Source organism: Trichosurus vulpecula, chromosome 6 (assembly GCF_011100635.1).
Source record: "Trichosurus vulpecula isolate mTriVul1 chromosome 6, mTriVul1.pri, whole genome shotgun sequence".
NCBI classification, from domain to species: domain Eukaryota; kingdom Metazoa; phylum Chordata; class Mammalia; order Diprotodontia; family Phalangeridae; genus Trichosurus; species Trichosurus vulpecula.
The window spans coordinates 260,815,709-260,842,128 of NC_050578.1; the positions used below are offsets into that span (position 1 = coordinate 260,815,709).

General features: G+C 33.8%; 2 protein-coding genes and 1 pseudogene across 3 annotated transcripts; all 3 read left to right on the forward strand.

Moving 5' to 3' along the window:
- The first annotated feature begins 291 nt into the window (after positions 1 to 291).
- LOC118853414 (olfactory receptor 4A47-like) lies at positions 292 to 2,389 on the forward strand. 2 transcript variants are annotated; one of them, XM_036763492.1, is made up of 2 exons: positions 292 to 305; positions 1,447 to 2,389. In XM_036763492.1, exons 1-2 carry the CDS (start codon positions 292 to 294, stop codon positions 2,387 to 2,389), a joined length of 957 nt encoding a protein of 318 aa, XP_036619387.1. The 2 variants fall into 2 exon arrangements, with proteins under 2 accessions (XP_036619387.1, XP_036619388.1); XM_036763493.1 differs by lacking the exon at positions 292 to 305 and having other exon boundaries at positions 1,430 to 2,389.
- Positions 2,390 to 4,355: 1,966 nt separating this feature from the next.
- On the forward strand, positions 4,356 to 13,030 carry LOC118854995 (annotated as a pseudogene).
- Positions 10,683 to 17,574, forward strand: LOC118853407 (olfactory receptor 4A47-like). Its single transcript, XM_036763463.1, has 2 exons — positions 10,683 to 10,698; positions 16,616 to 17,574. Exon 2 carries the CDS (start codon positions 16,621 to 16,623, stop codon positions 17,572 to 17,574), a length of 954 nt encoding a protein of 317 aa, XP_036619358.1. The 5' UTR covers positions 10,683 to 10,698; positions 16,616 to 16,620.
- The last annotated feature ends 8,846 nt before the right edge of the window (positions 17,575 to 26,420 follow it).

Genomic DNA, 26,420 nt, shown 5'->3' on the forward strand with positions numbered 1-26,420 from the left:
TACTTCCCTCTCTATTGAAATATCTGGTTAACATAAGACAACAATAATAAGAACAATAAATATAATAATTTTATGACAATTATAATGTTCTTACAAGGTGGTAGTTTTATATTGTTTCCTTTAATTAAAAAATGCACTTATATTCAGTACACTCAAGGTTAGTTAAAGTTATATTTGGGAAAGGATCAATAATAGTTTAAAATTATATCTTTGAAAGGACCAATTGTATTTTAATAAGTTTATTAAAGATAAAATAATTTTTATTATAACAACATAAAAGATCTCAATTGAATGAAAAAAAAGATGTCACTAGCATTTAAACTCTTTAGTGATACAGGTCATACAAATGATCCTCATTTCATAGGAAAGTTTCTAATGACTTAAAAAAACACAATTCCTTTTATGTAGGTGTTCAGAGAACCTTGAATGTGGTTTTACATTTCTGTGCTTTTGTCCCTTTTCCACTGAAATCACAGCCAATTATATTATTCTTTTATGAGAAAAAATTAAGTTCTTGAAGTGGAAGTGTCTTGGAAATTTTAGAAGAGCACTGATGTGTCAGTTTAAAAGGTTGTGTTTCCAAAAAGTAACTAAAATGCTCATGCTAATGAGAATGGGGAAACTCATTGCTATGTATAAACCCAAGAGTAAAAATCCAGTAAATGATAATTTATACAGCAACAATATTCATTAAAGTGTTTTGTGCTGGCAAAAAAACAAGAAAAATAGATATTCATTTATTGGGAAATATTTAAATATGACAGGCTACATCTATGCTATTAGAAAACATGAATATGTGGAATTTAGAAAAATAGTAAAAGATTTTTTTAATGAATTGAAACAGAGTAAAGTGAACACAATATGAAAAACAATCTCCACATTGATGACAATATAAACAGGAAGAACAATTTAACAAAAACCCTGAATATAATATAATCAAACTTACCACAGGAAATACTTAAGAAAGTATGCCCTCTTCCCTTTATTACAAAGAATAGAAACTATAGGTAAGGCATAGTTATATAATGTTTGATATAGGGAAAAATATATTGGGAAATGAACATGAAATAAAATTGGAATCAATAAAATGTTTATGTTTCATTATTATCTTTACAGGTAAAGATCTGACTGCTGCCATTACAGAAGAATAACCAAATTTTATGTGAGATTAATATTTGAGAATAGAACATACATTCTCCCCCAGCCCATGTAAAAACTCTGTGGAACAGGTAATTTTCCAGTATTATGACCAGTATAGTGAAGAACAAATTGATACCCATAAACATTAAGCAGGTTGTTCATCAAAAGGGCCAGATATGAGAACTTAACTCAAGTATCTCCTAATTACAAGTCTGGAGCTATATCCAATTGCTCTGCCTTCCCCTCATCCCCAACACAGGTATTGATACACCCTACCCCCAAACTCCCCACACACATGGAAATCAGGAACAACATCACCGAGTTTGTCCTCCTGGGGCTCACTAAGAATCCTGAGGTACAAAAAACACTATTTGCTGTATTCTTAATTATCTACATTTTAACTATGGTGGGCAACATTCTGATTCTCATAACCATCATTGGAAGTAGGAACTTGAATTCCCCTATGTACTTCTTTCTTGCCTTCTTGTCTTTTATGGATGCTATCTATTCCACTGTCACTGTCCCTAAAATGATCCTAGACATGCTGTATGAAAAGGCAACCATTTCTTTCCAAGCTTGCATGGTGCAGCTCTTCTTGGAACACCTATTTGGTGGGGCTGAAGTTTTCCTCCTCGTTTCTATGGCCTATGATCGCTATGTAGCCATCTGTAAACCCTTATATTACTTAGTCATTATGCGATGGCGTGTATGTTTTCTGCTGTTGGTGGTATCCTGGATTGGAGGTTTCATGCATTCATTAGTTCAGCTCCTTTGTATTGTTAGACTCCCATTCTGTGGACCCAATATCATTGATCACTTCATTTGTGACATGTACCCTTTATTAGAACTTTCCTGTGCAGACACCTATATAATTGGCACCTCAGTGGTTGCAAATGGGGGAGCAATATGCGCAATTATCTTTGTACTACTGCTTATCTCCTATGGGGTCATTCTACGCACTTTGAAATCTCAAAGTTCAGAAGGTCGACAAAAAGCCCTTTCTACTTGCATCTCCCACATCACAGTTGTTGTATTCTTCTTTGTCCCTTGTATTTTCATGTATGTTAGGCCTGTGTGTACCTTCCCTATTGATAAAGCTGTAGCTGTCTTTTATACCATCATCACTCCTATGTTGAACCCTTTGATCTACACCCTGAGAAACACAGAGATGAAAAAAGCCATGAGGAAACTTTGGAACAGAAAAGTGATGTCTAGCTGGAAGGCAATGGATATCCTGGCCAAGCAGTGATGTTTTGCAAGGGAAATGATAGAAAATTATAGTATTCCTAGAACTTATTTGAGGCTAAGAGAGCAGATCCTGAATATGAGAAGAAAAAATAAGCTTTATATCATTAGTGTTTGAAACCACATTTTTGTTGTTGTTGGAAGTATTTCTTTAATGGCATAATGGTTTGATGAAAAAATGCTGTCCATGTCCGAATATACAACTAATGGTCTTTTATTGCATATTTAAGCATATTTTTTCTCTTTATTTTCTTGTCTTCTCTGTTTTATGTGACTTCATACGCATAATGGAGGTCAAGTTTCTTGCATTTTCAATGGGTGGGGGAGGGCATGCATGGAAGGAGACAATTTAGAGCAAAAACAAAATCTTGAAAAGAGCCTCCTGCATCATCTGAAAAATATTAATTAATTTTCATTAGGTGAAACTTTTAGGAAAAATTGACTCTTTAACAAAGATGCAAAGATAATTCTGAGAATAATATTGGTCAAACATATTTAGTAATAGAATTAATGTCATATGATGTGTCATCACACACCACATTTGTTGTGATGCCGTGGATATGGCATAGAAGAGAAAAAAAAAAAACAAACTATCAATTTCTCAGTCAACTTGAAGTTATTACCACTCCAGGTTTTCGGTGCAAATCAATCAGCTTCCCATGGAATATTTAATGGTATCTTCTTAAAACTGCACCTCAAGTCTTGAATGTGATGTAAAATCTAATAATAAAGTAATATTTGTTTTAATAAGGAGATTGTTTTAAAAAAAAATTATGTAAAGTTTAAAAATGAAAAAAGATGTGTGACCTGACCTTTGTATATCAAATAACGTGTTCTAATTGTTTCAAACTGTAATATTAAATTGTAATATCAATAATTAAACTGTAAATAGGTGTTTATTTTCTTATATTTTTCAATAAGAGAGATAGCATGATATAGTGGATAGAGTTTTGATTCTGTAGTGTAAAAGAACTAGGCTTAAATCACCTGTGACACCACATGGATTATTTAACCCCTCTCAGCTTTTAAAATTATTTTTATTTTGATGAATTTTTTAAAAATTTCTAATTTTTTTTTAAAAATTAGTTTCTAATAGAAACAGTCACAGAACAAGATGTTATGAGGGTATTTTTGTTTGTTTCCTTTCCTTGTTTTTTATTTATATTTTATGACCTATAAATTACAGCATAGCTGTAATTTTATGTAAAATTCTTTTTAGAGTCAGATAACAATATTCATGAATGTAAGCCCATCTCAATAATAACATTAATAAATCATCTTCAGTTTAATTCTAAAACCAATAAGGACAACAGGAAATTTTATTTCAGTTGTCCCATTTCCACAAAGTTTTGATCCCCTTTTCCATATTCCATGCTAAGGAAGTTGTTCTATTTTGGTGAGACATTTGGAGTTTTTGAGGTGTAAATATCTATTAGAAATTTTTATTCTATTTAATGAATGAAAGTTATATACTTCTTCTAAAATGCTGAGATCTTAATTTGTACCCTTTGTATTTGTCAATTTCTGTTATATATTTCAGACCACCAGAATATTTCTTAATGTTTATTTCATAGATTCACATTTTTTTAAGTCTACTCTGATGTGCTTCCCTGTTTCCATAATGCCCTTACATGATTTTCATTGACTATTAAGACTGGATACCCCAAGAGCTGGAATTATCATTCTTTGATATAGTGTTCCCTTTTGTAAACAATGTAGAAATAGAGTTGAGACTTTATAAGATGAGGATGGTTGTGGTGGTGATAATTACAATAATAATAACTAACATTTATAGAGTGTTTACTTATAGCCAGGTGTAAAGGCAATCAGTAAATGAGAAGATTTTCCCACCCATTTGAATAAGCATGGGGGGGGGAGGCTCTCAGAGTCCTGGGGGAGTGGCTAAGACTGGAGCCAATGGTAGGCACCTGAGTTCTGGTCTCTCAGACGACGTTTTAGTCAATGGGATGATGTCTGGCGACTATATAAAAGAAGAGAACACAGCTTGGATATTGAGATGTAGTGGAAGCTGGAGAAGGAGAAGCGGCAGCAGCAGAAGCAGTGGCAGCAGAAGCAGAAGTTGTGGCAGTGGTGGAAGCTGCGGCAGGGGCAGCGGTAGCATTGGAAGTAGTGGTGATGGCTGCTGCAGTGGAAGAGGCTGCAGCAGGCACTACTGAAACTGGACTGACCCTTGTGCAGACCAGAGAGTGCTCAGCAAGTGCTTGAGGCCAGTGGGTAATCTTCTTACTGGTGGGCCCTAGAACTGGGGAGGGAAGCACCAGTATGGCTTGGCTTGCTGCCATAATATTTTTCTGTAACCTCTTGGTCACTATTGTGAGATGGGCATATTGGTTTTGGAAGATTCTTGCCAGGATATCGAACTGGGGACACTGGTCCGTGGGTCTGCTACTGTGGAGCTTGAATAAATGCTTTAACTCCTCTGCCTTCTACTTAGAGAATTCCTTATATCCTGTAATTCTGGATCATTCAGGCATATTGATGATTTTCTTTGAAATCGTGAATTCTGACTTAATGATATATCTGGCGATGAGGATGGGATTGCTAGGTATAAGATCTCTATTTAGAAGCCAAAGAACTTCAGAGGAAGAGATGAATATCCCAGGGTGGGAGGATCTATTTTATTCCTCCCTAGCAAAGGAATGGGCTAAAAGAGCTGGACTCTGAAAACTGGGAACCAAGGCTACAGAGAGGAGATCCTAGGTATTAGGAAAGATGTTTACAAAGGGTTAGAATTCAGTCAGGGGAATCACTATCTAGGGAAAGCTGGATAGTGTTATTGGCCTACTGGCTAGCATATGAAAGACTGAGATTAAGTGAAAGAAATGGGGTACTCCTATTTCACGGCAAGATGGGGAATCTCGGACAGTAGGAGAACAAATTGTTGCTCAAGAGTCTACTGACTCAAATGAGAATTTTCCCTTAATGTGGATAGGAGAAACAGGAGGCCAAATAGTCCAAGAGTGCATTTCAACTCAGCCTAGGTCAAACCTGACTGCTTGCTTTGTCCTTGCCATGGTGGCAGGGGAAAGGAGTGGAGAGAAAATGAGACAATATCGTGGACTGAGGCACAAAACACTACTAGAGTCCAGGATACCCCTTGCATAGAGAATGAGAGATGGTCAAATACTCATCTGCAAAAAGTGATAGTTTCATTTCTTCTTTGTCTATTCTAATTCCTTCAATTTCTTTTTCTTGTCTTAATGCTAAAGCTAACCTTTCTAGTACGAAATTGAATAATAATGGTGATAATGGATATCCTTGTTACCCCCCAGAGCTTATTGGGAAGGCATCTAGCTTTTCCCCATTACATATAATGCTTCTTGATGGTTTTAGGTAGATGCCATTTATAATTTTAAGGAAGTCCATGGTTTCTAGTGTTTTTAATAGGAATGAGTGTTGTATTTAGTCAAAAGCTTTTTCTGCATCTATTAAGATAATCATATGGTTTCTGCTAGTTTTGTTTTTCATATGGTCAATTACACTGATAGTTTTCCTAATGTTGAACCAGCCTTGCATTCCTGGAATAAATCTTACCTGGTTGTAGTGTATTATTCTCCTAATAAGTTGCTGTAATCTTTTTGCTAACATTTTATTTAAATTTTTTCATCAATATTCATTAGGGAAATTGGTCTATAATTTTCTTTCTCTGTTTTTACTCTTCCTGGTTTAGGTATTAGTACCATATTTGTTTCATAAAGAAAATTTGGTAGGACTCCTTCTTTGCCTATTTTCCCAATAGTCTATAAAGTGTGGGAATTAATTGTTCTTTAAATGTTTGATAGAATTCGCATGTAAAATCATCTGGTCCTGGAGATTTTTTCCTAGGGAATTCATTGATGGCTTGCTCAATTTATTTTTCTGAACATTGGATTATTTGCGTAATTTACTTCCTCTTCTGTTAACCTAGGCAATTTATGTTTTTGCAATCTCCATCCATTTCCCTGAGGTTATCAAATTTATGGGCATACAATTGGGCAAGATAATTCCTAATTGTTGTTGTAATTTCCTCTTACTTGGAGGTGAATTCACCCTTTTCTTTTTGATAGTGGTAATTTGGTTTCCTTCTTTCCTTTTTTTAATGAAATTGAGCAAGTGTTTATCAACTTTATCGTTTTTTTTCATAAGACCAGCTTTAAGATTTATTTATTAGTTCCAATTTGTTTTTGATTTCTCTCCTTTGATTTTCAGTATATTTAATTTGGTATATAATTGGGGATTTTTAATTTGTTATTCTTCTAGGTTTTTCAGTTGCATGCCTAATTCATTGGTTTTCTTTTTTATCTATTTTATTCACATAAGCATTTAGAGATATAAAACTTCCCCTAAAAACTGCTTTTGCTGAATCCCATAAGATTTGGGATTACTGTCATTATCTTGAATGAAGTTATTAATTGTTTCTATGATTTATTCTTTGTCCCATTCATTCTTTAGGATTAGATCACTTAGTTTCCAATTAATTTTCAGTTTATTTTTCCATGGTCCTTTGTTAGATATAATTTTTATTGCATCATGATCTGAAAAGCATGCATGGAATATTTCTGCCTTTCTGCATTGGATTGTGAGGTTTTTATGCCCTAGTACACGGTCAATGTTTGAGTATGTGCCATATACCACTGAGAAATAACTATATTCCTTTTTATCCCCATTCAATTTTCTCCAGAAGTCTCTCATATCTGCCTTTTATAAAATTCTATTCACCTTCTTAACTTCTTTCTTGTTTATTTTGAGGTTACATTTATCAACGTCAACATTTTTATGACACAAATATGGTACTAATACCAAAACAGGAAGAGTCAATATAGAGAAAGAAAATTGTAGACCAATTTCCCTAATGAATATTGATGCAAATATTTTAAAAAATTAGCAAAAAGATGGCATCAACTTATCATGAGAATAATACATTATGGCCAGGTAGGATTTATTCCAGGAATGCAAGGCTGGTTCAATATTAGGAAAACAATTAGCATAATCGACCATATCAACAACAAAACTAGCAGAAACCATATGATCATCTCAATAGATGCAGAAAAAACCTTTGACAAAATACAAGACCCATTCCTATTAAAAACACTAGAAAGCGTAAAAATAAACGGAGTCTTCCTTAAAATTATAAATATCATGTACCTAAACCATCAACAAGCATTATATGTAATGGGGAAAAGCTAGATGCCTTCCCAGTAAGACCAGGGTTGAAAGAAGAATGTCCATTATCACCGCTATTATTCAATTTAGTATTAGAAATATTATGTGTAGCAATAAGAGAAGAAAAAGAAATTGAAGGAATTAGAATAGGCAAAGAAGAAACTAAATTGTCACTTTTTGCAGATGATATGATGATTTATTTAGAGAATCCTAGACAATAAGGTAAAAAACTACTTGAAACAATAAACAATTTAGCAAGGTTGCAGGATATAATATAAACCCACATAAATCCTTGGCATTCCTATACATTATTAGCAAAGCCCAACTGCAAGAGATAGGAAGAGAAATTCCATTTAAAGTTACTGTAGACCCCTAAAAATACTTGGGACTCTACCTGCCAATACAAACCCAGGGCCTATATGAACACAATTATGAAACCATTTTCATACAAATAGAGTCATATCTAAATAAATGGAAAAAAACATCAGTTGCTCATGGTTAGGCTGAGCTAATATAATAAAAATGAAAAATTTTCCTAAATTAATTTACTTATTCAGAGCTGGATAAAATAATAAAAAAACATCTGAAAGAAAAAGAAGTCTAGAATATGAAGGGAATTAATGAAAATAAATGCTAGGGAAGGTAGATTAGCCATACCAGATATTAAACCTGTACTATAAAGCAGTAGTCATCAAGTCTACTTGGTACTGGCTAAGAAACAGAGTGGTGGATCTTTGCAACAGCTTAGGTACACAAGATGCAGTAGTCAATGACTATGACAATCTACTCTTTGACAAACACAAAGAATACAGCATATGGGATAAGAATTCACTATTTCTTAAAAACTGCTGGGAAATTTGGAAAATGGTAGGGCAGAAACTGGCCATAGACCAATATGTTACCACACAAACAAAAATAAAGTCAAAATGTAGTTAATGATTCAGGAATAAAGGCTGATATTATAAGCAATTTGGGAGATCAAGGAAGAGTTCACTTATCAGAATTATGGGAAATGAAAGAATTCATGAGCAACAAGAGATAGAGAATGTTAAAAAATGCTAAATGGATAGTTTTTAATATTAAATTGAAAAGATTTTTTAACAAAAATGCCAATTCAACAAAGATTAGGAAGCAAGCAGAAAAATGGGAGAATATCTTTATAACCAGTGGCTATGATAAAGGCCTCACTTCTAAAATATACAGGGAACTGATACGTATTTATAGGAATACAAGTCATTCACCAATGGAGAAATGGTCAAAGGATATGAACTAGGTGTTTTCAGAGGAAAAAATTAAAGATATCTATAGGTATATGAATGAAATGCTCTAAAGCACTATTGATTAGAAAAATGCAAACAATCAAACATTGCAAAAAATGCAAACATTGATTAGAAAAATCAAAACAACAATTAGGTACCTCATCTCTCTTGTCAGATTGGCAGACATGACAAAACAGGAAAATGATAAATGCTGGATAGGATATGGGAAAATTGGAACATTGTTACATTGCTGGTGTAGTTGTGAACTGATCCAGCCATTCTGGAGAGCAATTTGGAACTATGCCCAAAGGGCTATAAAAATGTTCATACCCTTTGACCCAGCAATACCACTTCTAGGGCTATATCCCAAAGAGATCATACAAATGGGAAAAGAACCCATTTGTCCTTTGTGTTTGTTTTTGATTACCTCCTCCCCCTATCTGCATTCCCTTCTATCATCCCCCCTTTTTTATCCCCTTCCTCCTTCTTTCCTGTGGGGTAAGATACTCAATTGAGTGTGTATACTATTCCCTTCTCAAGTCAAATCCGATGAGAGTAAGATTCACTCATTCCCTTCACCTGCCATCTCTTCCCTTCTGATGAACTCTTTATCTTCCCACTTTTATGTGGGATAATTTACCCCATTCTATCTCTCCCTTTCTCCTTCTCTCAATATATTCCTCTATCATCCCTTTATCCGATATTTTTTTAGATATCACCCCTTCATATTCAACTCACCCTGTGCCCTCTTTCTATATATATATGTATGTATGTATACTCCCTTCAGCTACCCTAATACTGATGTCTCATGAATTACACACATCATCTTCACACAGTTCAAATTTAGTAAGTCCCTTATGATTTCTCTTTTTTGTTTATCTTTTCATGATTTTTTGATTCTTGTGTTTGAAAGTCAAATTTTCTATTCAGCTCTGGTCTTTTCACTAAGAAAGCTTGAAATTCCTCTATTTTATTGAAAATCCATATTTTGCTTTGGAGCATGATACTCAGTTTTGCTGGGTAGGTGATTCTTGTTTTTAATCTTAGCTCCATTGACCTCTGGAATATCATATTCCAAGCCCTTCTATCCCTTGAGGTTGAAGCTACTAGATCTTGGATTATCCTGATTGTGTTTGTACATTACTCAAATTGTTTCTTTCTGGCTGCTGGCAGTGTTTTCTCCTTGATCTGGGAGCTCTGGAATATGGCAACAATACTCCTAGGAGTTCTCTTTTTGGGATCTTTTTCAGGAGGCAATTGGTGGATTCTTTCAACTTCTATCTTACCTTCTGGCTCTAGGATATCAGGGACGTTTTCTTGATAATTTCTTGAAAGATGATATCTAGGCTCCTTTTTTGATCATGGCTTTCAGGTAGTCCAATAACTTTTAAATTATCTCTCCTGGATCTATTCTCTAGGTCAGTGGTTTTTCCAATGAGATATTTCACATTATCTTCCATGTTTTTCATTCCTTTGGTTCTGTTTTATATTATCTTGATTTCTCATAAAGTCAGTAGCTTCCACTTGCTCCAATCTAATTTTAAGGCAGTATTTTCTTCAGAGCTCTTTTGGACCTCCTTTTTCATTCAGGCTAATTCTGCCTTTCAAGGCATTCTTCTCCTTATTGGTTTCTTGGAGCTCTTTTGCCATTTGAGTTAGTCTATTCTTTAAGGTGTTATTTTCTTCACTATTTTTTTGGTCTCCTTTACCAAGTTGATGACGTGTTTTTCTTCGTTTTCTGGCATAATTCTCATTTCTCTTCCCAATTTTTCCTCTACTTCTCTTACTTGCTTTTCCAAATCCTTTTTGAGCTCTTCCATGGCCTGAGATCAATTCGTATTTTTCTTGGAGGCCTTTCGTGTAGGCTCTTTGATTTTGTTGACTTCTTCTGGTTGTATGTTTTGGTCTTCTTTGTCACCAAAAAAGATTCCAAAGTCTGAGTCTGAATCTGAGACCATTTTTTGCTGCCTGTTCATGTTCCAAACCAACTACTTGACCCTTTAGTTTTTTGTCAGGGTACGATTGCTTGTAGAGTAGAGAGTACTTTGTCCAAAGCTTGAGGGGCTGCACTGATCTTTTCAGAGCTATTTCTGCATGGAAATCTCTGCCACAGCAGTGCTCCTTCTCCCCCAATAATTGCCAACTGGGATTGTGGCCCAGATCCAGGAAAGGCAAAGTAGGCTTTGCACTCCTGCTCTAATCCACTGCTTAATTTTTTCCACTAGGTGGGCTTGGGGCTGCAAGCAACTGCAGCTGTAGCTCTGGAAGCATCCTCAGAGCTGCACCACCTCCATCACCCCCAGGCAGTGCCTGACTGTGAAATCCTTTCACTCTGTCCCAGAAGCTTTTCCCCCCTCTGTGGTCTTTGGCATCTGTGGGTTGAGAAGTATGGTAACTGCCACAGCTCACTGATTCAGGGTGTTACACCTGTTCCACCCTTCTCCTGGTCTGGTTGGTCCTGGTGTGGCACATGCTGGGCTCTGCTCTGCTCCACTCACAAAAGATAAAGAAAATATAAAGAAAATATAAAGAATTAATAAGGTTAAATTTTTTCATTCCTCCATGGGAAGATGGTCCTTGTAATATAAGAACTTCCTCATTATTAGGACATTTAGAAGTTTATATATAGAAAGTGATTTCAGAAATGAGTTGAATATGTTATGATATCTAAAAAAAATCTTGAGGAGTGAGAAAGTGAAAAGCACTGGGAGGAAAAGAAAGGGGAAGATGGAATAGGCCAAATTATTTCACATAGAAAAGGAAAGAAGGAGCTTTAATAGTGTAGGCAAAGATGTGGGAGGTTGGGGGGAGAACTTCATCCTTACTCTGATCAGGAATGGCTCAAAGAGGTAATAAATAATATACTCACTGAGTTAGACATAGAAATCTATCATATCCTACAGGAAAGTAGGAGTGGAAAGGGATAAGAGATGGGGAAAGTTTTCATAGAAGAGAAGGTGGATAAGGAGAGGTGGTAGTCAGAAAGAAAAGAAAAGCTTTAGAGGAGGGTCAGGGGAAGGGGAATGAGACAACAGAATGAACAGGGGGAAAATAGGATGGAAGGAAATACATTTAGCCATCATAACTGTTAAAAAAATGAATCAGGTTTCTCTGTAAAGGCCTCATCTCTCAAATATAGAGAAATGAGTCAAATTTGTAAAGATAAGAACCATTTCCAATTGATAAATGATCAAAAAATATGAACACTCATCTTTCAGATGAAGTAATGAAGTAATCAAAACTCTCCATAATCACTATTGATTAGAAACATGCAAATCAAAACACTTCTAAGGTACTACTTTATATCTATTTGATTGTCCAATAGGATAGAAAAGGATAATGAAAAATGTTGGAGGAGATCTGAGAAAGTTGCTACACTGATGTACTGCTGGTGGAGTTATGAACTGATTCAACCATTATGTAGAAAAATTTGGAACTATGTCAAAAGGCCCATCAAATCATGCATAAACTTTGACCTAGCTCTTTCTCATGGCAGGTCTGAAGTGGGTGGTAAAGATGAAGCTCAACTTCGCTTTCCCATTCACTGGGTCTCAGAAACTCCTTTATGAAAAATGGATGGCCACTGAAGTTTCTGCTTATGCTTTGGGTGATAAATGGAAGTGATATGTGGTCCAAAGCAGTGGTGGAAGTGTTAAACAGGGCTTTCCCATGAAGCAGGGTGTTTTGACTCATAGATGTGTCTGACTGCTGCTCAGTAAGGGCTGTTCTTGTGAAGAACTGGAGGAAGAAAACATAAATCTGTTAGGGGCTGGATTGGGGATGCACACTTGAGTGTTCTCAACCTGGTTATCGTGAAGAAAGGTGAAAAAGATATACCTGGACTGAAAGATACAACTGTGCCTCATCACCTAGGGCCCAAAAGAGCTATCAGAATCCACAGACTTTTCAACTCATCCAAAGAAGATGGTGTTCAGTAGTATTTTGTGAGGAAGCCCCTCAACAAGGAAGGTAAGAAAACCAGGACCAAGGCTCCTCAAATTCAGTGTCTGGTGACTCCCCATGTTTTGCAGCACAAACATAGATGTATTGCTTTGAAGAAGCAATGTACCCAGCAGAAGAAGGAAGAAGCAGTAGAATATACTAAGCTTTTGGCCAAGAGAATGAAGCAGGATAAAGAAAAACTACAAGAACAGATCACTAAGAGACATTGTCTGTCTTCCCTGAGAGCCTCCACTTCGAAATCTTAGTTCAGTCAAAAATAAAATTTCTAGAAATGTGTTAGAAATAAATAACTTTTCTCAAAAAAGCCCCCAAAACTTTGACCTAGCAATAGCAGTACAACATTTGAACCCCAAATGAAATAAAAAATTACCTATAGGTGCAATATATTTATAGCAACTCTTTTCTTATAGCAAAGATTTGAAAATTGAAGGGAAGTCCATCAAATGGGGAATGACTGAACAAGTTGTGGTATATGTTTGTTATGGAATACTATTTTATTGTAAGAAATGATGAGCTAGAACCTCTCACACAAAAAAGAATATGGAAAGATTCATGTGAACTGATACAAAGTGAAATGAGTAGAACCAGGAGAATATTATACACAGTAAAAGTAATGTTGTAAGATAATGAATTGTGAATGACTTAGCTATTCTCTGAAATACAATCATTCAAGACAAATATGAAGGACTCATGATCGGAAAAGCTATCCATCCCTGGATCAAGAGCTGAATACAGATCATAATATACTTGTTCTGCTTTACTTTGGGAGGGTTTCATTTTGATCTATGTTGTCTTCTATAATATCACTAGTATGGAAATATGTTTTACATCACTCCACATGTAGGACCTATATCAAATTTTTCATCTATTCAATGAGGGGTGTGGGGAGGGAGAAAGAATTTGGAACTCAACTTTAAAAATGAATGTCAAAAATTATGTTTATGTGTAATTGGATAAAAAATAAAACACTAAAAAATAACCTTATATATCTTTGCATTTACTAATTAAAATAAAATTATATTTTACTGCTTTTCCAAATATACTCTAGTCCCCATTCTCTAAGACTGATGTGCTAGAAAACTTTTGACTTATAAGATACATGTGAAATATTAAGCACAATGTAATTTCATTCCTGTGGCAAGTAGTATTAAATTTAAAGATAAATAAATGTATTATCAGTAATTCTATATGCTATCTTTCTATAAACCCCTTCAGAAAAATGCTATTTTAGTGTATTCATATTTTTGAGATGGATGCATTATTTTTCACGTTTTCTAAATTGTTTAACAATTTAGCTATCAAGAGACTAGAATCCTGAGCCTGCAGCTGTCATTTGGTGCGACTTTGAAGAAACCACATAAAGCCTATTAATAGCCCTAGCTCTGTAAGGAAATAATAATCTCTCTTGAAAATATTTCTACTGTTTTTTTTTTCCCTTGAACTCATTTTTTTCTTGACTCTACAGATAAGGTTATTAACTCTGAGACATCTCCAGAGACACTGAACTGAAGGGCTATGTGGACTTTCCCTGTTCTACAGGCAGATTCCTCAAATGATTTAATTAGAGGGGAACAAATTTTAAGAACACAGTGTTAAAATGACTCACAGACATGAGATGGTGTCTTTATTTAATATGGTTAAAATCCTCCTTTGTCAAGAAAAAAAGTCCATAGGACTCACATGGAATCAACTGCACAATCTAAGGAAGTTTAATCGTTAGGAAAAAAATTGATGTCAGGGAATTAGAGGAGAATTTTGGAGAGAATTATACCCTTGTAGACCCCTTAAGCTGAAATGAATTATCATGGACTTTTCCATCCAGTGTTGGTGCATAGCATTTTCATTGCCTTAAGCTTCAGTCTTTCAACATCAAGGAAAACATATCAGAACAATTGTCTTCATGGAAAGGTAATATATTTATAAAAGTCATTAACATTTCTGATTCTATTACAAACTATGCTTTGCCTTCAGAAAATAAGAAGATGCTAACCTAAACTGAATGAAAAAGGGGAAAAAGTCATGTTATCAAATTAAAGAATTAAACTCTTTACAGAAACCCATGGTAATAGTCTCACATGACCAGTTTTTAATATCTTTAAGTAGTTAAGGATATAAACAGAGTAATTGGATAATTCAACTGATTATTGTGAGATGTAAGATAGATGGGGCACATTATAGTATTATCCATTGTGAAGTGACATCTTTGTGAAGATACTAGAATTGTATAAAGTTCAGGCTTAGGAAAATATTCAGAAAATTGCATATACTATTGATTTCAGAAGAGTGTTTTAGTCATCTGGTTTTGGCTTTTAATAAGACAATGGCTTCAGACAAACTCAAAAGCCAGGAAAAAATACATTATCTCTTTCACTTCTTCCCTCCACATTGAAATATTGGATAAACATATGATGATGATGATGATGATGATGATGATGATGATGATGATGATGATGATGATATAGCAATAATAATTATTTTAGACATTTATATCATAATTGTAATTTTCCAGTTCTATAATAGGTACCTTTAATTAGAAGAAAATAAAACATGCTTTTATTTGGCACACTTTCAATCTTAGGATACGATAAACATATTTGGAAAATTGTCAATAATGGTTTAAAGTGATATCTTTTGGTGGATTGTTTGCAATTTAAGAAGGGTATTATGGAGAAAGAAAATCCTTATTATCACAATGGAACAAATATCCTTTGATCAGATGAAACAAGATGCTATTAGAATTTAACTATTCAGTGATGGTGGATCAGTTGGATGATCCTCAGATCCTCAGTTTACTTAAGGAAAGTACTTAATTACCTAAAAATATAAATCTTGTCACATGGGTGATCAGGGGACCTTGAATCAGTCTGACATTTCTATGCCTTAGCCTCTTTTCCACTGGAATAATCACCAAAAACTTTTCTTCTTTTGTGAGAACAAATTATGATATTGAAGTGGAAGTGTCTTGGAAATTTTAGAACAGCTGTGATACCTCAATTTAAAAGGTTGTGTTTCCAAAAAGAAAGTAAAATGCTCATGCCATTGGAAATGCGAAAACTCATTGCCAGGCAGTCACCCCAAAGGACACCAGTGAAAGGACCTTTGAACAGGAAAGGATACATTAAAGTACTGATTGTAGCAACAAAAAATAAAAACAATATAGGTGTTCATTTACTGGGGAATACTCAAATATGACAGAAATTGTCTCATTAAAAATATGAATATCTGGAATTTAGAGAAAAATTAGAATATTTTGAAATTAAAGCAGAATCAAATAGGTAGAAAATGGAAAACAATCTCCACAAAGTTGAGAACAATATATATATATATATATATATATATAGAAAGAATGATTGAAACATAATGTAATTATAGTGATCAAATATGTCACAGAAAATATTTGAGAAAATGTGCATTATTCCCTTCATTGCAAAGAAGACAAACTATGAGTAAGGCTTATTTCATATACTTTCAAGTATAAGGAGGGTATGTTAGGAAATGAAAGTGATATAAAAAGGTGGCCAATAAAATGTTCATGTTTCATAATTATCTTTACAGGCAAATATTTGACTGCTGAAACTACAGAAGAATAACCAGCTTTTCATGTGAGATTAAAATTGGCAAATAGAATATCCATCATTTCTTCTCTCCCTTCCCCAACCCCCCACAAAAGTTCTGTTTTTACTATTATGACCAGTATTCTGGGGACGAAACTGAGGCCCATAAAGATTAAGCAGATGGTCCATAAAAAGGGGCAGATGTTAGAACTGATCTCAAGGCTCTCCTAACTACAAGTCTAGTGCCAAATCTAATACACTGTTACTCTCACTCCCTTCCACACCAAGAAGAAAGCATGGAAAATGGGATCAATGTCACTGAATTTGTCCTGCTAGGGCTTACCCAGAATCCTGAGACACAAAAAATACTATTTGTTCTATTCTTTATTATCTACATTTTAACTATGGTGGGCAACATTCTGATTATCATAATTGTCATTGGAAGTAAGAACTTGAGGTCCCCTATGTACTTCTTTCTTGCCTTCTTGTCTTTTATGGATGCTATCTATTCCACTGTCATTGTCCCAAAAATGACCTTAGACATGCTGTATGAAAAGGCAACCATTTCTTTCCAAGCTTGCATGGTGCAGCTCTTCTTGGAACACCTATTTGGTGGGGCTGAAGTTTTCCTCCTCATTTTTATGGCCTATGATCGCTATGTAGCCATCTGTAAACCCTTATATTACTTAGTCATTATGAGATGGAATGTATGTGTTCTGCTGTTGGTGGTATCCTGGATTGGAGGTTTCATGCATTCATTAATTCAGCTCCTTTTTATTGTTAGTCTCCCATTCTGTGGACCCAATATCCTTGATCACTTCCTTTGTGACATGTACCCTTTATTGGAACTTTCCTGTACAGACACCTATATAATTGGCATCTCGGTGGTTGCCAATGGGGGAGCAATATGCACAATTATCTTTGTACTATTGCTTATCTCCTATGGCGTCATTCTACACTCTTTGAAAACCCAAAGTTCTGAAGGCCGACAAAAAGCCCTTTCTACTTGCATCTCCCACATCACAGTTGTTGTATTCTTCTTTGTCCCTTGTATTTTCATGTATGTTAGGCCAGTCAGTACCTATCCAATTGATAAAGCTCTAACTGTCTTTTATACTATCATCACTCCTATGTTGAACCCTTTGATCTACACCCTGAGAAACACAGAGATGAAAAACGCCATGAGGAAGTTTTGGAACAGAAAAGTGATATCAAGCTGTCGGGTAATGGATGTCCTGGCCAAGCAGTGATGTTTCAGAAGGGAAATGATAGAAAACTGTTGCATTCCTAGAACTTATTTGAGGCTAAGAGAGCAGTTCCTGAATATGTGAAGAATAACTTAGGTTTCTGTGCCTTGCATTTGAAACATTTTTGTTGTTCTTGGAACTATTTCTTTAATGGCGTAATGGTTTGATGAAAAATGCTATCCATGTCGAGAGAGACAACTAAAGGTCTTTGATTATAAATTGCAGCATATGTTTTTATCTTTCTTCTTTTTTCTTCAATGTATCTAATATAGAAATATGTTTTATATGACTTCTTACGCATAATGGACGTCACATTTTTTTCCCTTTTTATTGAGTGAGGGAGGGCATCCAGGGAGGGAGATAAGTTGGAAATAAAAATAAAATTTCAAAAACAGCATCATGGATTATCAGAAATATTATTAATCCATTTTAATTAGGTGACCCATTTTAAGAGTAATTGACTCATCTAATAAAAATATAAAGATAGTTCTGAGAATATTATTGGTTAAATACGTTTAATGAAAGGAACTAATATCTCACATTATGTGTTTGTATTATGACAGTGGATATTCTAGAGAAGAGAAAAAAAAACTGATCACTTTATCTGTTAACTTGAAGTTATTACTATTGCAATTTTTCAATGTAAACCAATCAGCTTCCTAACTAATATGTAACTTTATTACCCTAAAACTGCACCTCAACTTGTAACGTGACGTAAAATCTAGTAATACTGGGAGATTTGTTTTTAATAGGGACATTTTAAAAATTATCTATGAAAAGCCTAAATATACCAAATGATTTGTGACCTGATCTTTGTAAATCATATAACATGTTCCACTTGTTTCAAGTTGTAATATTAAATTAAAATGTCAATAATTAAATTGTAAATAGATGTTTATTTTCTTAAATTTTTCAGTAAAAGAGATAGCATAGCACAGCAGAAAGAGTTTTATACCATATTGTAAAAGAACTAGGCTTACATCACCTCTGACACTATATGGATCATTTAACCCCTCTCAGCCTTCAAAATTACTGTTATTTTGATGAATAACAAGAAAAAAAATTTTTTTTTAAAATTTAGTTTCTGATACAAACAGTCCCAGAACCAGATGTTATGAGGATATTTTTGTTTGCTGTCTTGTTTTTATTTATATTTGATGACCTATAGATAACAGCACAGTTGTTATTTTATATAGCAGATTGTCTTTTTGGAGTCAGATAATAATATTTGTAAATGTAAATCCATCTCAACATTAATCTTAATGAATCATCAGTTCAATTCTAAAAGCAGTGAGGACAATAGGGAAGTTTCTATAAGTTGTCTTATTTCCACAATGTTTTGATTCTCTTGTTGAGATTTCCATACTAAGGAAGTTGTTTGTGCTATGTTGGTGAAACATTATGAGATTTTTGAGGTGTAAATATGTTTTTCCTAACTATTTTATGAATCAAAGATTCATCTAAAAATGTTGAGATCTCAATTTGTACCCTGTGAATTTGCTGATTTCCATTATATGTTTCATGCCACCAGAATACTTATTAATGGTTATTTCATAGTTGCAGTTTTTAAAAATCTGCTTTTATGTGTTTCATCATTTCCATAAAGCACTTACATGATCTTCATTGATTATTAAGTCTGGATACCCCAAGAGCTGGAATTGTCATTCTTTGTTGTTGTTTTCTCCTACCCAATAATACATAAATAGAGTTGAGACTTCATAAGATGATGGTGATGGTGGTGGTGGAGGTGATACTGAATATAATAATATCTAATATTTATATAGATTTTTTTAATACCAGGCAGTGTACTAAACACTTTGTAATTATTATCTTATATGTTCTTCACAAAAACCATGGGAGGTAGGTGCTATTATTATCCCCATTTTGCAGATGAGGAAACTGAGGGAAACAGAGGTCATATGAAAAGTGTAGGGTCACTCAGTAAGTGCCTGAAGGCCTATGAAAGTCATGTCTTCTGAGTCCAGGCCCTGAGCTCTAACCACTTGGTGCTAACTTGGTGCACAATTATCATGGTCATGATTTTTTGTATTATTTTAATTATTGTTTTTGTTATTCTCATTTAATTATGTTTCATTTTCCAAGGAACATGCATGTTATTCCAATAGTATATTGTGTAATTTTTTTCCTAAGTCCTTTTGTGAATAGTGCAAGTATTATCTTGAGATTATAAACACAATATCTACATAGTGTGTCTATTTTTCCTTATTTTTGCATCGTTGATATTCCACTTTTTTCCCATTATGCAATTCCTTGGTTTTGCCACTTAATCGCTTCTCATTTGAAATTCAGTTTTGAAACATGAACTACCTATCATATATTTCACCTTTATTTTTCTATTATTTTCAAATTCAATTTTTATGATGAGGTAATATTCCATGATTTACCATCATCGACTTTCGCTGGTAGGTGTTAAGCAGATGAATTTTTAAAGCAGGGGATATTTTAGGATTATAGGAATTACGATGTGACTTCTCAGAAGAGATTAAGCTTAATCTTCTCCTGCTACCCAATTCTGGCTCCAACCTTTCTCACTTGTCAATTATTATTCAAAGTCTCTATATTTGATGGACAAATATCATTAGAATAATAATAATTAAAATTTATATAACATTTGAAGATTTGTAAAAGGCTTTATGGTTGTTATCTGATTTGATATTTCATTATAAATCTTATTTGATTACCTCCACTCCTTGAAAATGGGGTTATTCCATTCTTTGTATTTATACACCCACCACTTTTCACTCAGAATTCATCAAATCTCTTTCTGCAGGTGGATAGTATTTTTCATCATAGACCATTTTCATTATCTTAGATCACTGTATTGATTATAGTAGGTAAATTTTCACAGGTGATCATCACACAGTGTTGCTGTTACTGTGTACTTGAACTGTGTACAAGGTTCATTTCACTTTGAATCAGTTAAAATACGTCTTCCCAGATTTTTCTGAAACCTTCAGATTGCAATTTCTTATAGCAAATTAAAATTCAAATAAATCATATATCACATCTTACTCAGTAATTCCCAAATTGATGGACAACCCTTCTATTTCCAATTCTTTGCTGCCACAAAAAGAACTGCTATAACTATTTTTGTACATATACATCTTTTCCCCATCTTTGATCTCTTTGTAGTAGCATTTCTGGGTCAAAGGGAATGTACTATTTTATAGCCTTTGGCATATGGTTGCAAATTGTTCTCCGGAACGGTGGGAACATTTCACATCTCCACCAAGATTCGTTAGTTTACCTACTTTCCTACTTTATATCTGCCATTTTCCTTTACTGTAATTTTAGTTAATCTGATAGGTGGTCTGTCAGAGTTGCTTAAATTTGCACTTATCTAATAAATGATTGGCAACATTTTTCCCACATGACTATTTATAACTTTGATTTCTTCTTTTGAAAAGTGCCTGTCAGATACCATCTATTTTTATGAAAAAAAAGTTTAAAAAAACCCATATTACTAGGTTCCCATTTCTATTCTATCAGTTTCTGTTTTATAGGTGATTTGAACGAATTTACACTGACAGTTATGATAACTAATGGCATTTACTTCTATCCCATTTTCTTTTGTTAATACTTTTATCTGTTTTTATCTTGTTCCTCTTCTAAAGTCTATGTAGCTTCTGGACAGTGCCTTCCTTTAATTGGACTTTTATCATTCTCTTTTTTTCTTTTAACACCTTTCCATTCCAACTTTCCTGTTTTGAAAAAGGAATGTTTATACCCAATAGAGTATGTATTTATATTTTTACATCTTTGAACTAATTTAGATTAGAATGACTTTCAAATATTTCCCATCCCCTTCCCTGACCATTTTTTTTCTTCACTCTATCCTCTTTCTTGGATATCTCTTTAGTGTGAGATAATTTTCCTTCTCCTCTCACTTCCTACTTGTCCTAGGACATCCTTTTTTACTGTCTAGTTTTTTTTTACATCATCTCAACATAAGTGACGTACTCTCCCAGCACCTGTCTATGGGGAATCCTTCTACTTTTCCTAATAAAGATAAAGTTCTGAAAAATTACTTGTATCACCTTCCCATTTGGATATGTAAACAGTTTAATGTTGGTGAATCTTTTATGATTTCTCTTTCACATTTACATTTTTATGTTTCTCTTGATTCATTTTTGAAATTTAAATTTTCTTTTCAGCTCTTTTTTTCATTTGTTTCTTTGAAAGTACTCTAATTCATTAAACATTCATATTTTACTTTTAAAGATTATTCTCTTTTTTCTGGATAATTATTCTTGGTTGTAATACCAGCTCTTTAAACTTATACAATATATTCCAAACTCTCTACTCCTTTAACATGGAAGCTGCTAAATCTTGTATGATTGTGACCATGGATACATGAAATTTGAATGGTTTCTTTCTACCTATTTGAAGTAATTTGGCTTTGTTCTGGGAGCTCAGGAATTTTGCTATAATTTTCCCAGCAGTTTTCATTTGGGGAACCCTTTCAGGTGGTAACTGGTAGATATTTTTCAATATCTATTTTATCCTGTGATTTTAGGATATCAGGGCAGATTTTTCTTAATAATTTCTTGAAATATATGGTTTAAACTCTTTCTTTGATCATGGTTTTCAGATAGTCCCCTAATTTTTAAAATTTATTTATACTTGATCTATTTTCCTGGTGAGTTCCTTTTTTGATGAGATACTTCACATTCTCTTCCATTTTTTTCATACTTTTGGCTTCGTTTTATTGTTTCTTAACATTTTGTGGAATCATTAGTTTCCATTTATTCAATTCTAATTTTTGAGAAATTATTTTCTTCAATGAACTTTTGCATTTCTATTTTTTTTATGTGACCAATTCTACCTTACAAAGAGGTTTTTTTTTTATCAGTGAAATTCTTTTATACCTCCTTTTTCCATTTGGTCAATCTGTTTCTTAAGGTGTTATTTTCTTCTGTTTTTTTTTCTATTTCTTTTTCCAAGCTGTTATCTTTTTCATTTAAGTCTGGATCTGTAGAGGAATATATTTCGCTCAGGTGTAGAACTGGAGGACATTTTTTGTCCATAATGATCTATACATGAGAGCATAACTTTCCATAGCAATTAAGCTGGACAGTGACCTCCATCATCCTTAGAATTTCAGGATCATTTATGATTATTTTTTTTTTGGCACAATAGCTAAGAGTGCTGGACATGGATTAAGGAGGAATTACATTGAATTCTACCCACAGATACTTTATACCCATGTACCCCTAGGCAAATCACTTAACCTCTCTTGGCTTCAGCCACAACCCCTGTAAAATGAGTACAATAGTACCTTACTCACAGAATTCTTGTGAAGATCAAATGGCTTAACATACATGCAATGCTTGGCAAACCTTAGTGAGTTTCTTTTTTAAAAAAGTACTGAGTGTTATGATTATTGTGTACATTTTCAACCACTGTATTTTTAAGGCAGAATATAAGGAACTATGGATTAACACATAGAATAGTATGTTTGCATGTTCTATGGTTAATAGTTTTCTAACATTTTATATACAAAAAAAAGATATGTATATAAGAAATTTAATATAAAATCATTGGAATGGTCCAAACAATCACAAGATCGGCATTATGTTAAAAGAGAAACTGTCTTGCTCTTCTTTCCCTACCTTCTCCTAAAACATGTAAGGAAGTTTGTTTTCCTTTGTAAATTTTTTTTATTACGAGTTTAACATAAGGGCAAAAACAGGAAGATATCTCTATAACAATAGACAAAGCATATGCAAAGATTTTTAGGTTATTTCAGGGAGTACACAGGCACATGGAAATTTTGATCACATTTCTCAATGGGGCTGAGAAAAGAAAAAAAAAAACTTTAAGAAAACTAACATATACATGTGCTCACATACAACCCACATCATCCTGAAATTTAAGTTGAATACAAACTCTCAAGTTACCTAGGCAAGTATAGGCAGTTCAACATGTGTTTTTTTTTCTTTCATGGCACATTTTTCTTCTGAGATTCAAAGAAGGATAAATCTGCTTCCCTACTTTTTGATATACTCCAGGTCTGGAAATTTAAAAGAAAGGGAACGTGTGAAAAGAAAAGTGTCAATGACATTTAAAAACTCACTGTCATATATTATACAGAAATAAAGTTTGTTTTCAGATTCTGTTTCTCCTGATTTAGAGTTGGCATTCAACATGGAGGAAACCATAGGTACTGATCACAAATCAAAATTTTTCCAATAAAATCTCCACAGGTGGCAAGAAGCACATAGAAACAAATTCTCTCTCTCTCTCTCTCTCTCTCTCTTTCTCTCTCTCTCTCTCTCTCTCTCTCTCTCTCTCTCTCTCTCTCTCTCTCTCTCTCTCTCTCTCTCCTCCTGGAAAGAGGTATGTATGTGTATTTCATAGGTAGATTCTTCCTATATAAAGGACCACATGCCAGAATTTCATCAAGTAGATTTTGAGACCCATCAAAGAGATCAGGGACTCACCTAATCATTATTCTCTAGACAATCACAGTCCTTTACTGAAATCCTACACACAAATAGATGCAAACATATGTACTTATTAAGCATATCTTCCTTCTTCTTCTTCATCTCCTCTTCCTCCTCCTCTTCCTTCTTCTTCTTCTTCTTGTTCTTCTTCTTGTTCTTCCTCCTCCTCCTCCTCTTCCTTCTTCTTCTTTTTCTTCTTCTTCCTCTTCCTCTTCTTCTTCTTCGATGTTTACTCTAACTAACAATTCATGCCATTGTTTTTCTCTTCTGAAATCATGAGCAAAGTGACTTCTCCCTCAAAAGAGCTTTTTCAAAGGGGATAAAATTATTTTATAATCAATATGAGTATTAAAAAATATTTTTCTTAAGATTATTTTGAGACATATGAAACAAACTTAAATGAAAGGGGATTTTGAATAATTGTTCATTTCTCCAATTGTTTCAATTAAAAAGTCAATTGCAGAGAGAACTATGAAGAGATGAAAGTCATGGTGTGTGCTTTTCTTTTCTGCTTTTAACTAAAGGTGCATTTTTGTAGTCCTTAATGAACATTAGAGTCTTTATTCTAACTTGCACTCACAGTGACAGGTCAGTTCTGCAAGTGGCTGATTGTAAGTCTACTTTAGCTTTCTAGGACTGCTCCTGAGGGGTTGGGGTGTCTTTTAATGCTACCACCTTTAATCCCTTTTCAGATATTTTCTCCCCAATATCTATCACTAAGACATTCACAATATCATTCCTATAATTGATTAATCCATAAATATAATTTAAATAGTTAATATGATTTAACTTTTAGGAGAAAAAATATTTACTGAGAAGATATAGCAAGAAAAAAGAACGTGCTCCATCCCTAATAACAACTAAGTCCCTTGGGAAAGTGTGATCAAATATAAACAACTAGCAAAAATAATTGTTTTGCCACATTTATTTCTAAATAACTGTGATAGCTCCCTCTTGGTTACCTTAAATTCCCTACTGGGCTGGACACTAAAGCAGGTTATTCCTTTGCTTCTCAGGTATTTTTTTGGTATTAAATAAGTGTAAATCATTTTTTTCCACATCTCACATGAGGCCATTTGTCCTCAACACCAGCTGCTAGTGTTTCCCTCCAATATTATCTTATACTTCCTTTGTGTAATCTTTGTAAGATGAAGAACCATGGTATAATGCATGGAGAGCTCACCCTAGTCATAGGTTTAAATATCACTTCTCACCAATTTTAGCTATATGACTTCGGTCAAGCCTATTAACATATAAATACTCTAGACAATTCTAACACTAAAATTTAGTTACAGAGAAGAAGCTGATAGATCCATAGATTTACTCTTCCTTCTTTGTTTCTGTTTTTGTTTATTTATTTAAAGTAAATTCCTTAGGTGGTGAGGGGAGACAAAAACTAAAGTATCTTTCTCTTAAGGAGCTAATATTTTATTGGGCAGAAATAGTATGCAGACACACAAGTGTGTGTATATCTATATATAGATAAACACACATACATATGTACACATAGACATATAGACACAAATATACACAGATACATATGTGTATATGTATGTGTGTACATGTAAGTATGTATATGTATGTGTATATATGTATATTGTGCATGTGTGTATATTGGCGTGTATATGTCTATTATATTTGTGTCTCCATGTGTCTTCATGCTATTTCAGCCAAATAAAACATTAACTCCTTAAGGGAACGAATGCTTTAATTTTTGTCTCCCCCCACTGTCTAACAAATTTCCTTTAAATAAATGAACAAAAACAAAAACAAAGAAGGAAGAGCAAATCTATGGTTGCATCAATACCTCTGCAACTAAATTTTGGTGTTAGGATTGTCTAGAGTATTTATATATTAATAGATTTAAATGAAGTCATACAGCTAAAATGGGTGAGAAGTGGCATATAAATCTAAGTCTAGCATGAGTTCTGTGTTCATTATTTCATAGTTCTTCACATTACAAAGAGTACATAAAGGAAGTATAAGATAAATTTGGAGGGAAGGACTAGCAGCTGCTGTTGAGGACAAAGGGCCATATGTAGGATGTGGAAAAACTGATTCATACTTATTTAATACCACAAAAAAACCCAAACAGCGAAGGAAAAAGATAAAGAAAATATCTATTTTATTTCATTAAAATGGCTTATTAGAAATGTCAGCCAAATGGCATAATACACTTATACTAATATAATATAGGACAATCTCTTCAGATTAACTTCCTATATGTACCATGACATCAAGGGCTTCTGTAAGAGTCCCTTATTTACGTTCTCCTATATGCTTATCCACTTACTTTAAGTATCTTAGCTGTCAATGGCTGGTTCATTGTTGTTCAAGGCTCAGAGGTCTTTTTTTTCTTCTAAATACCCTTATATGGGGGCA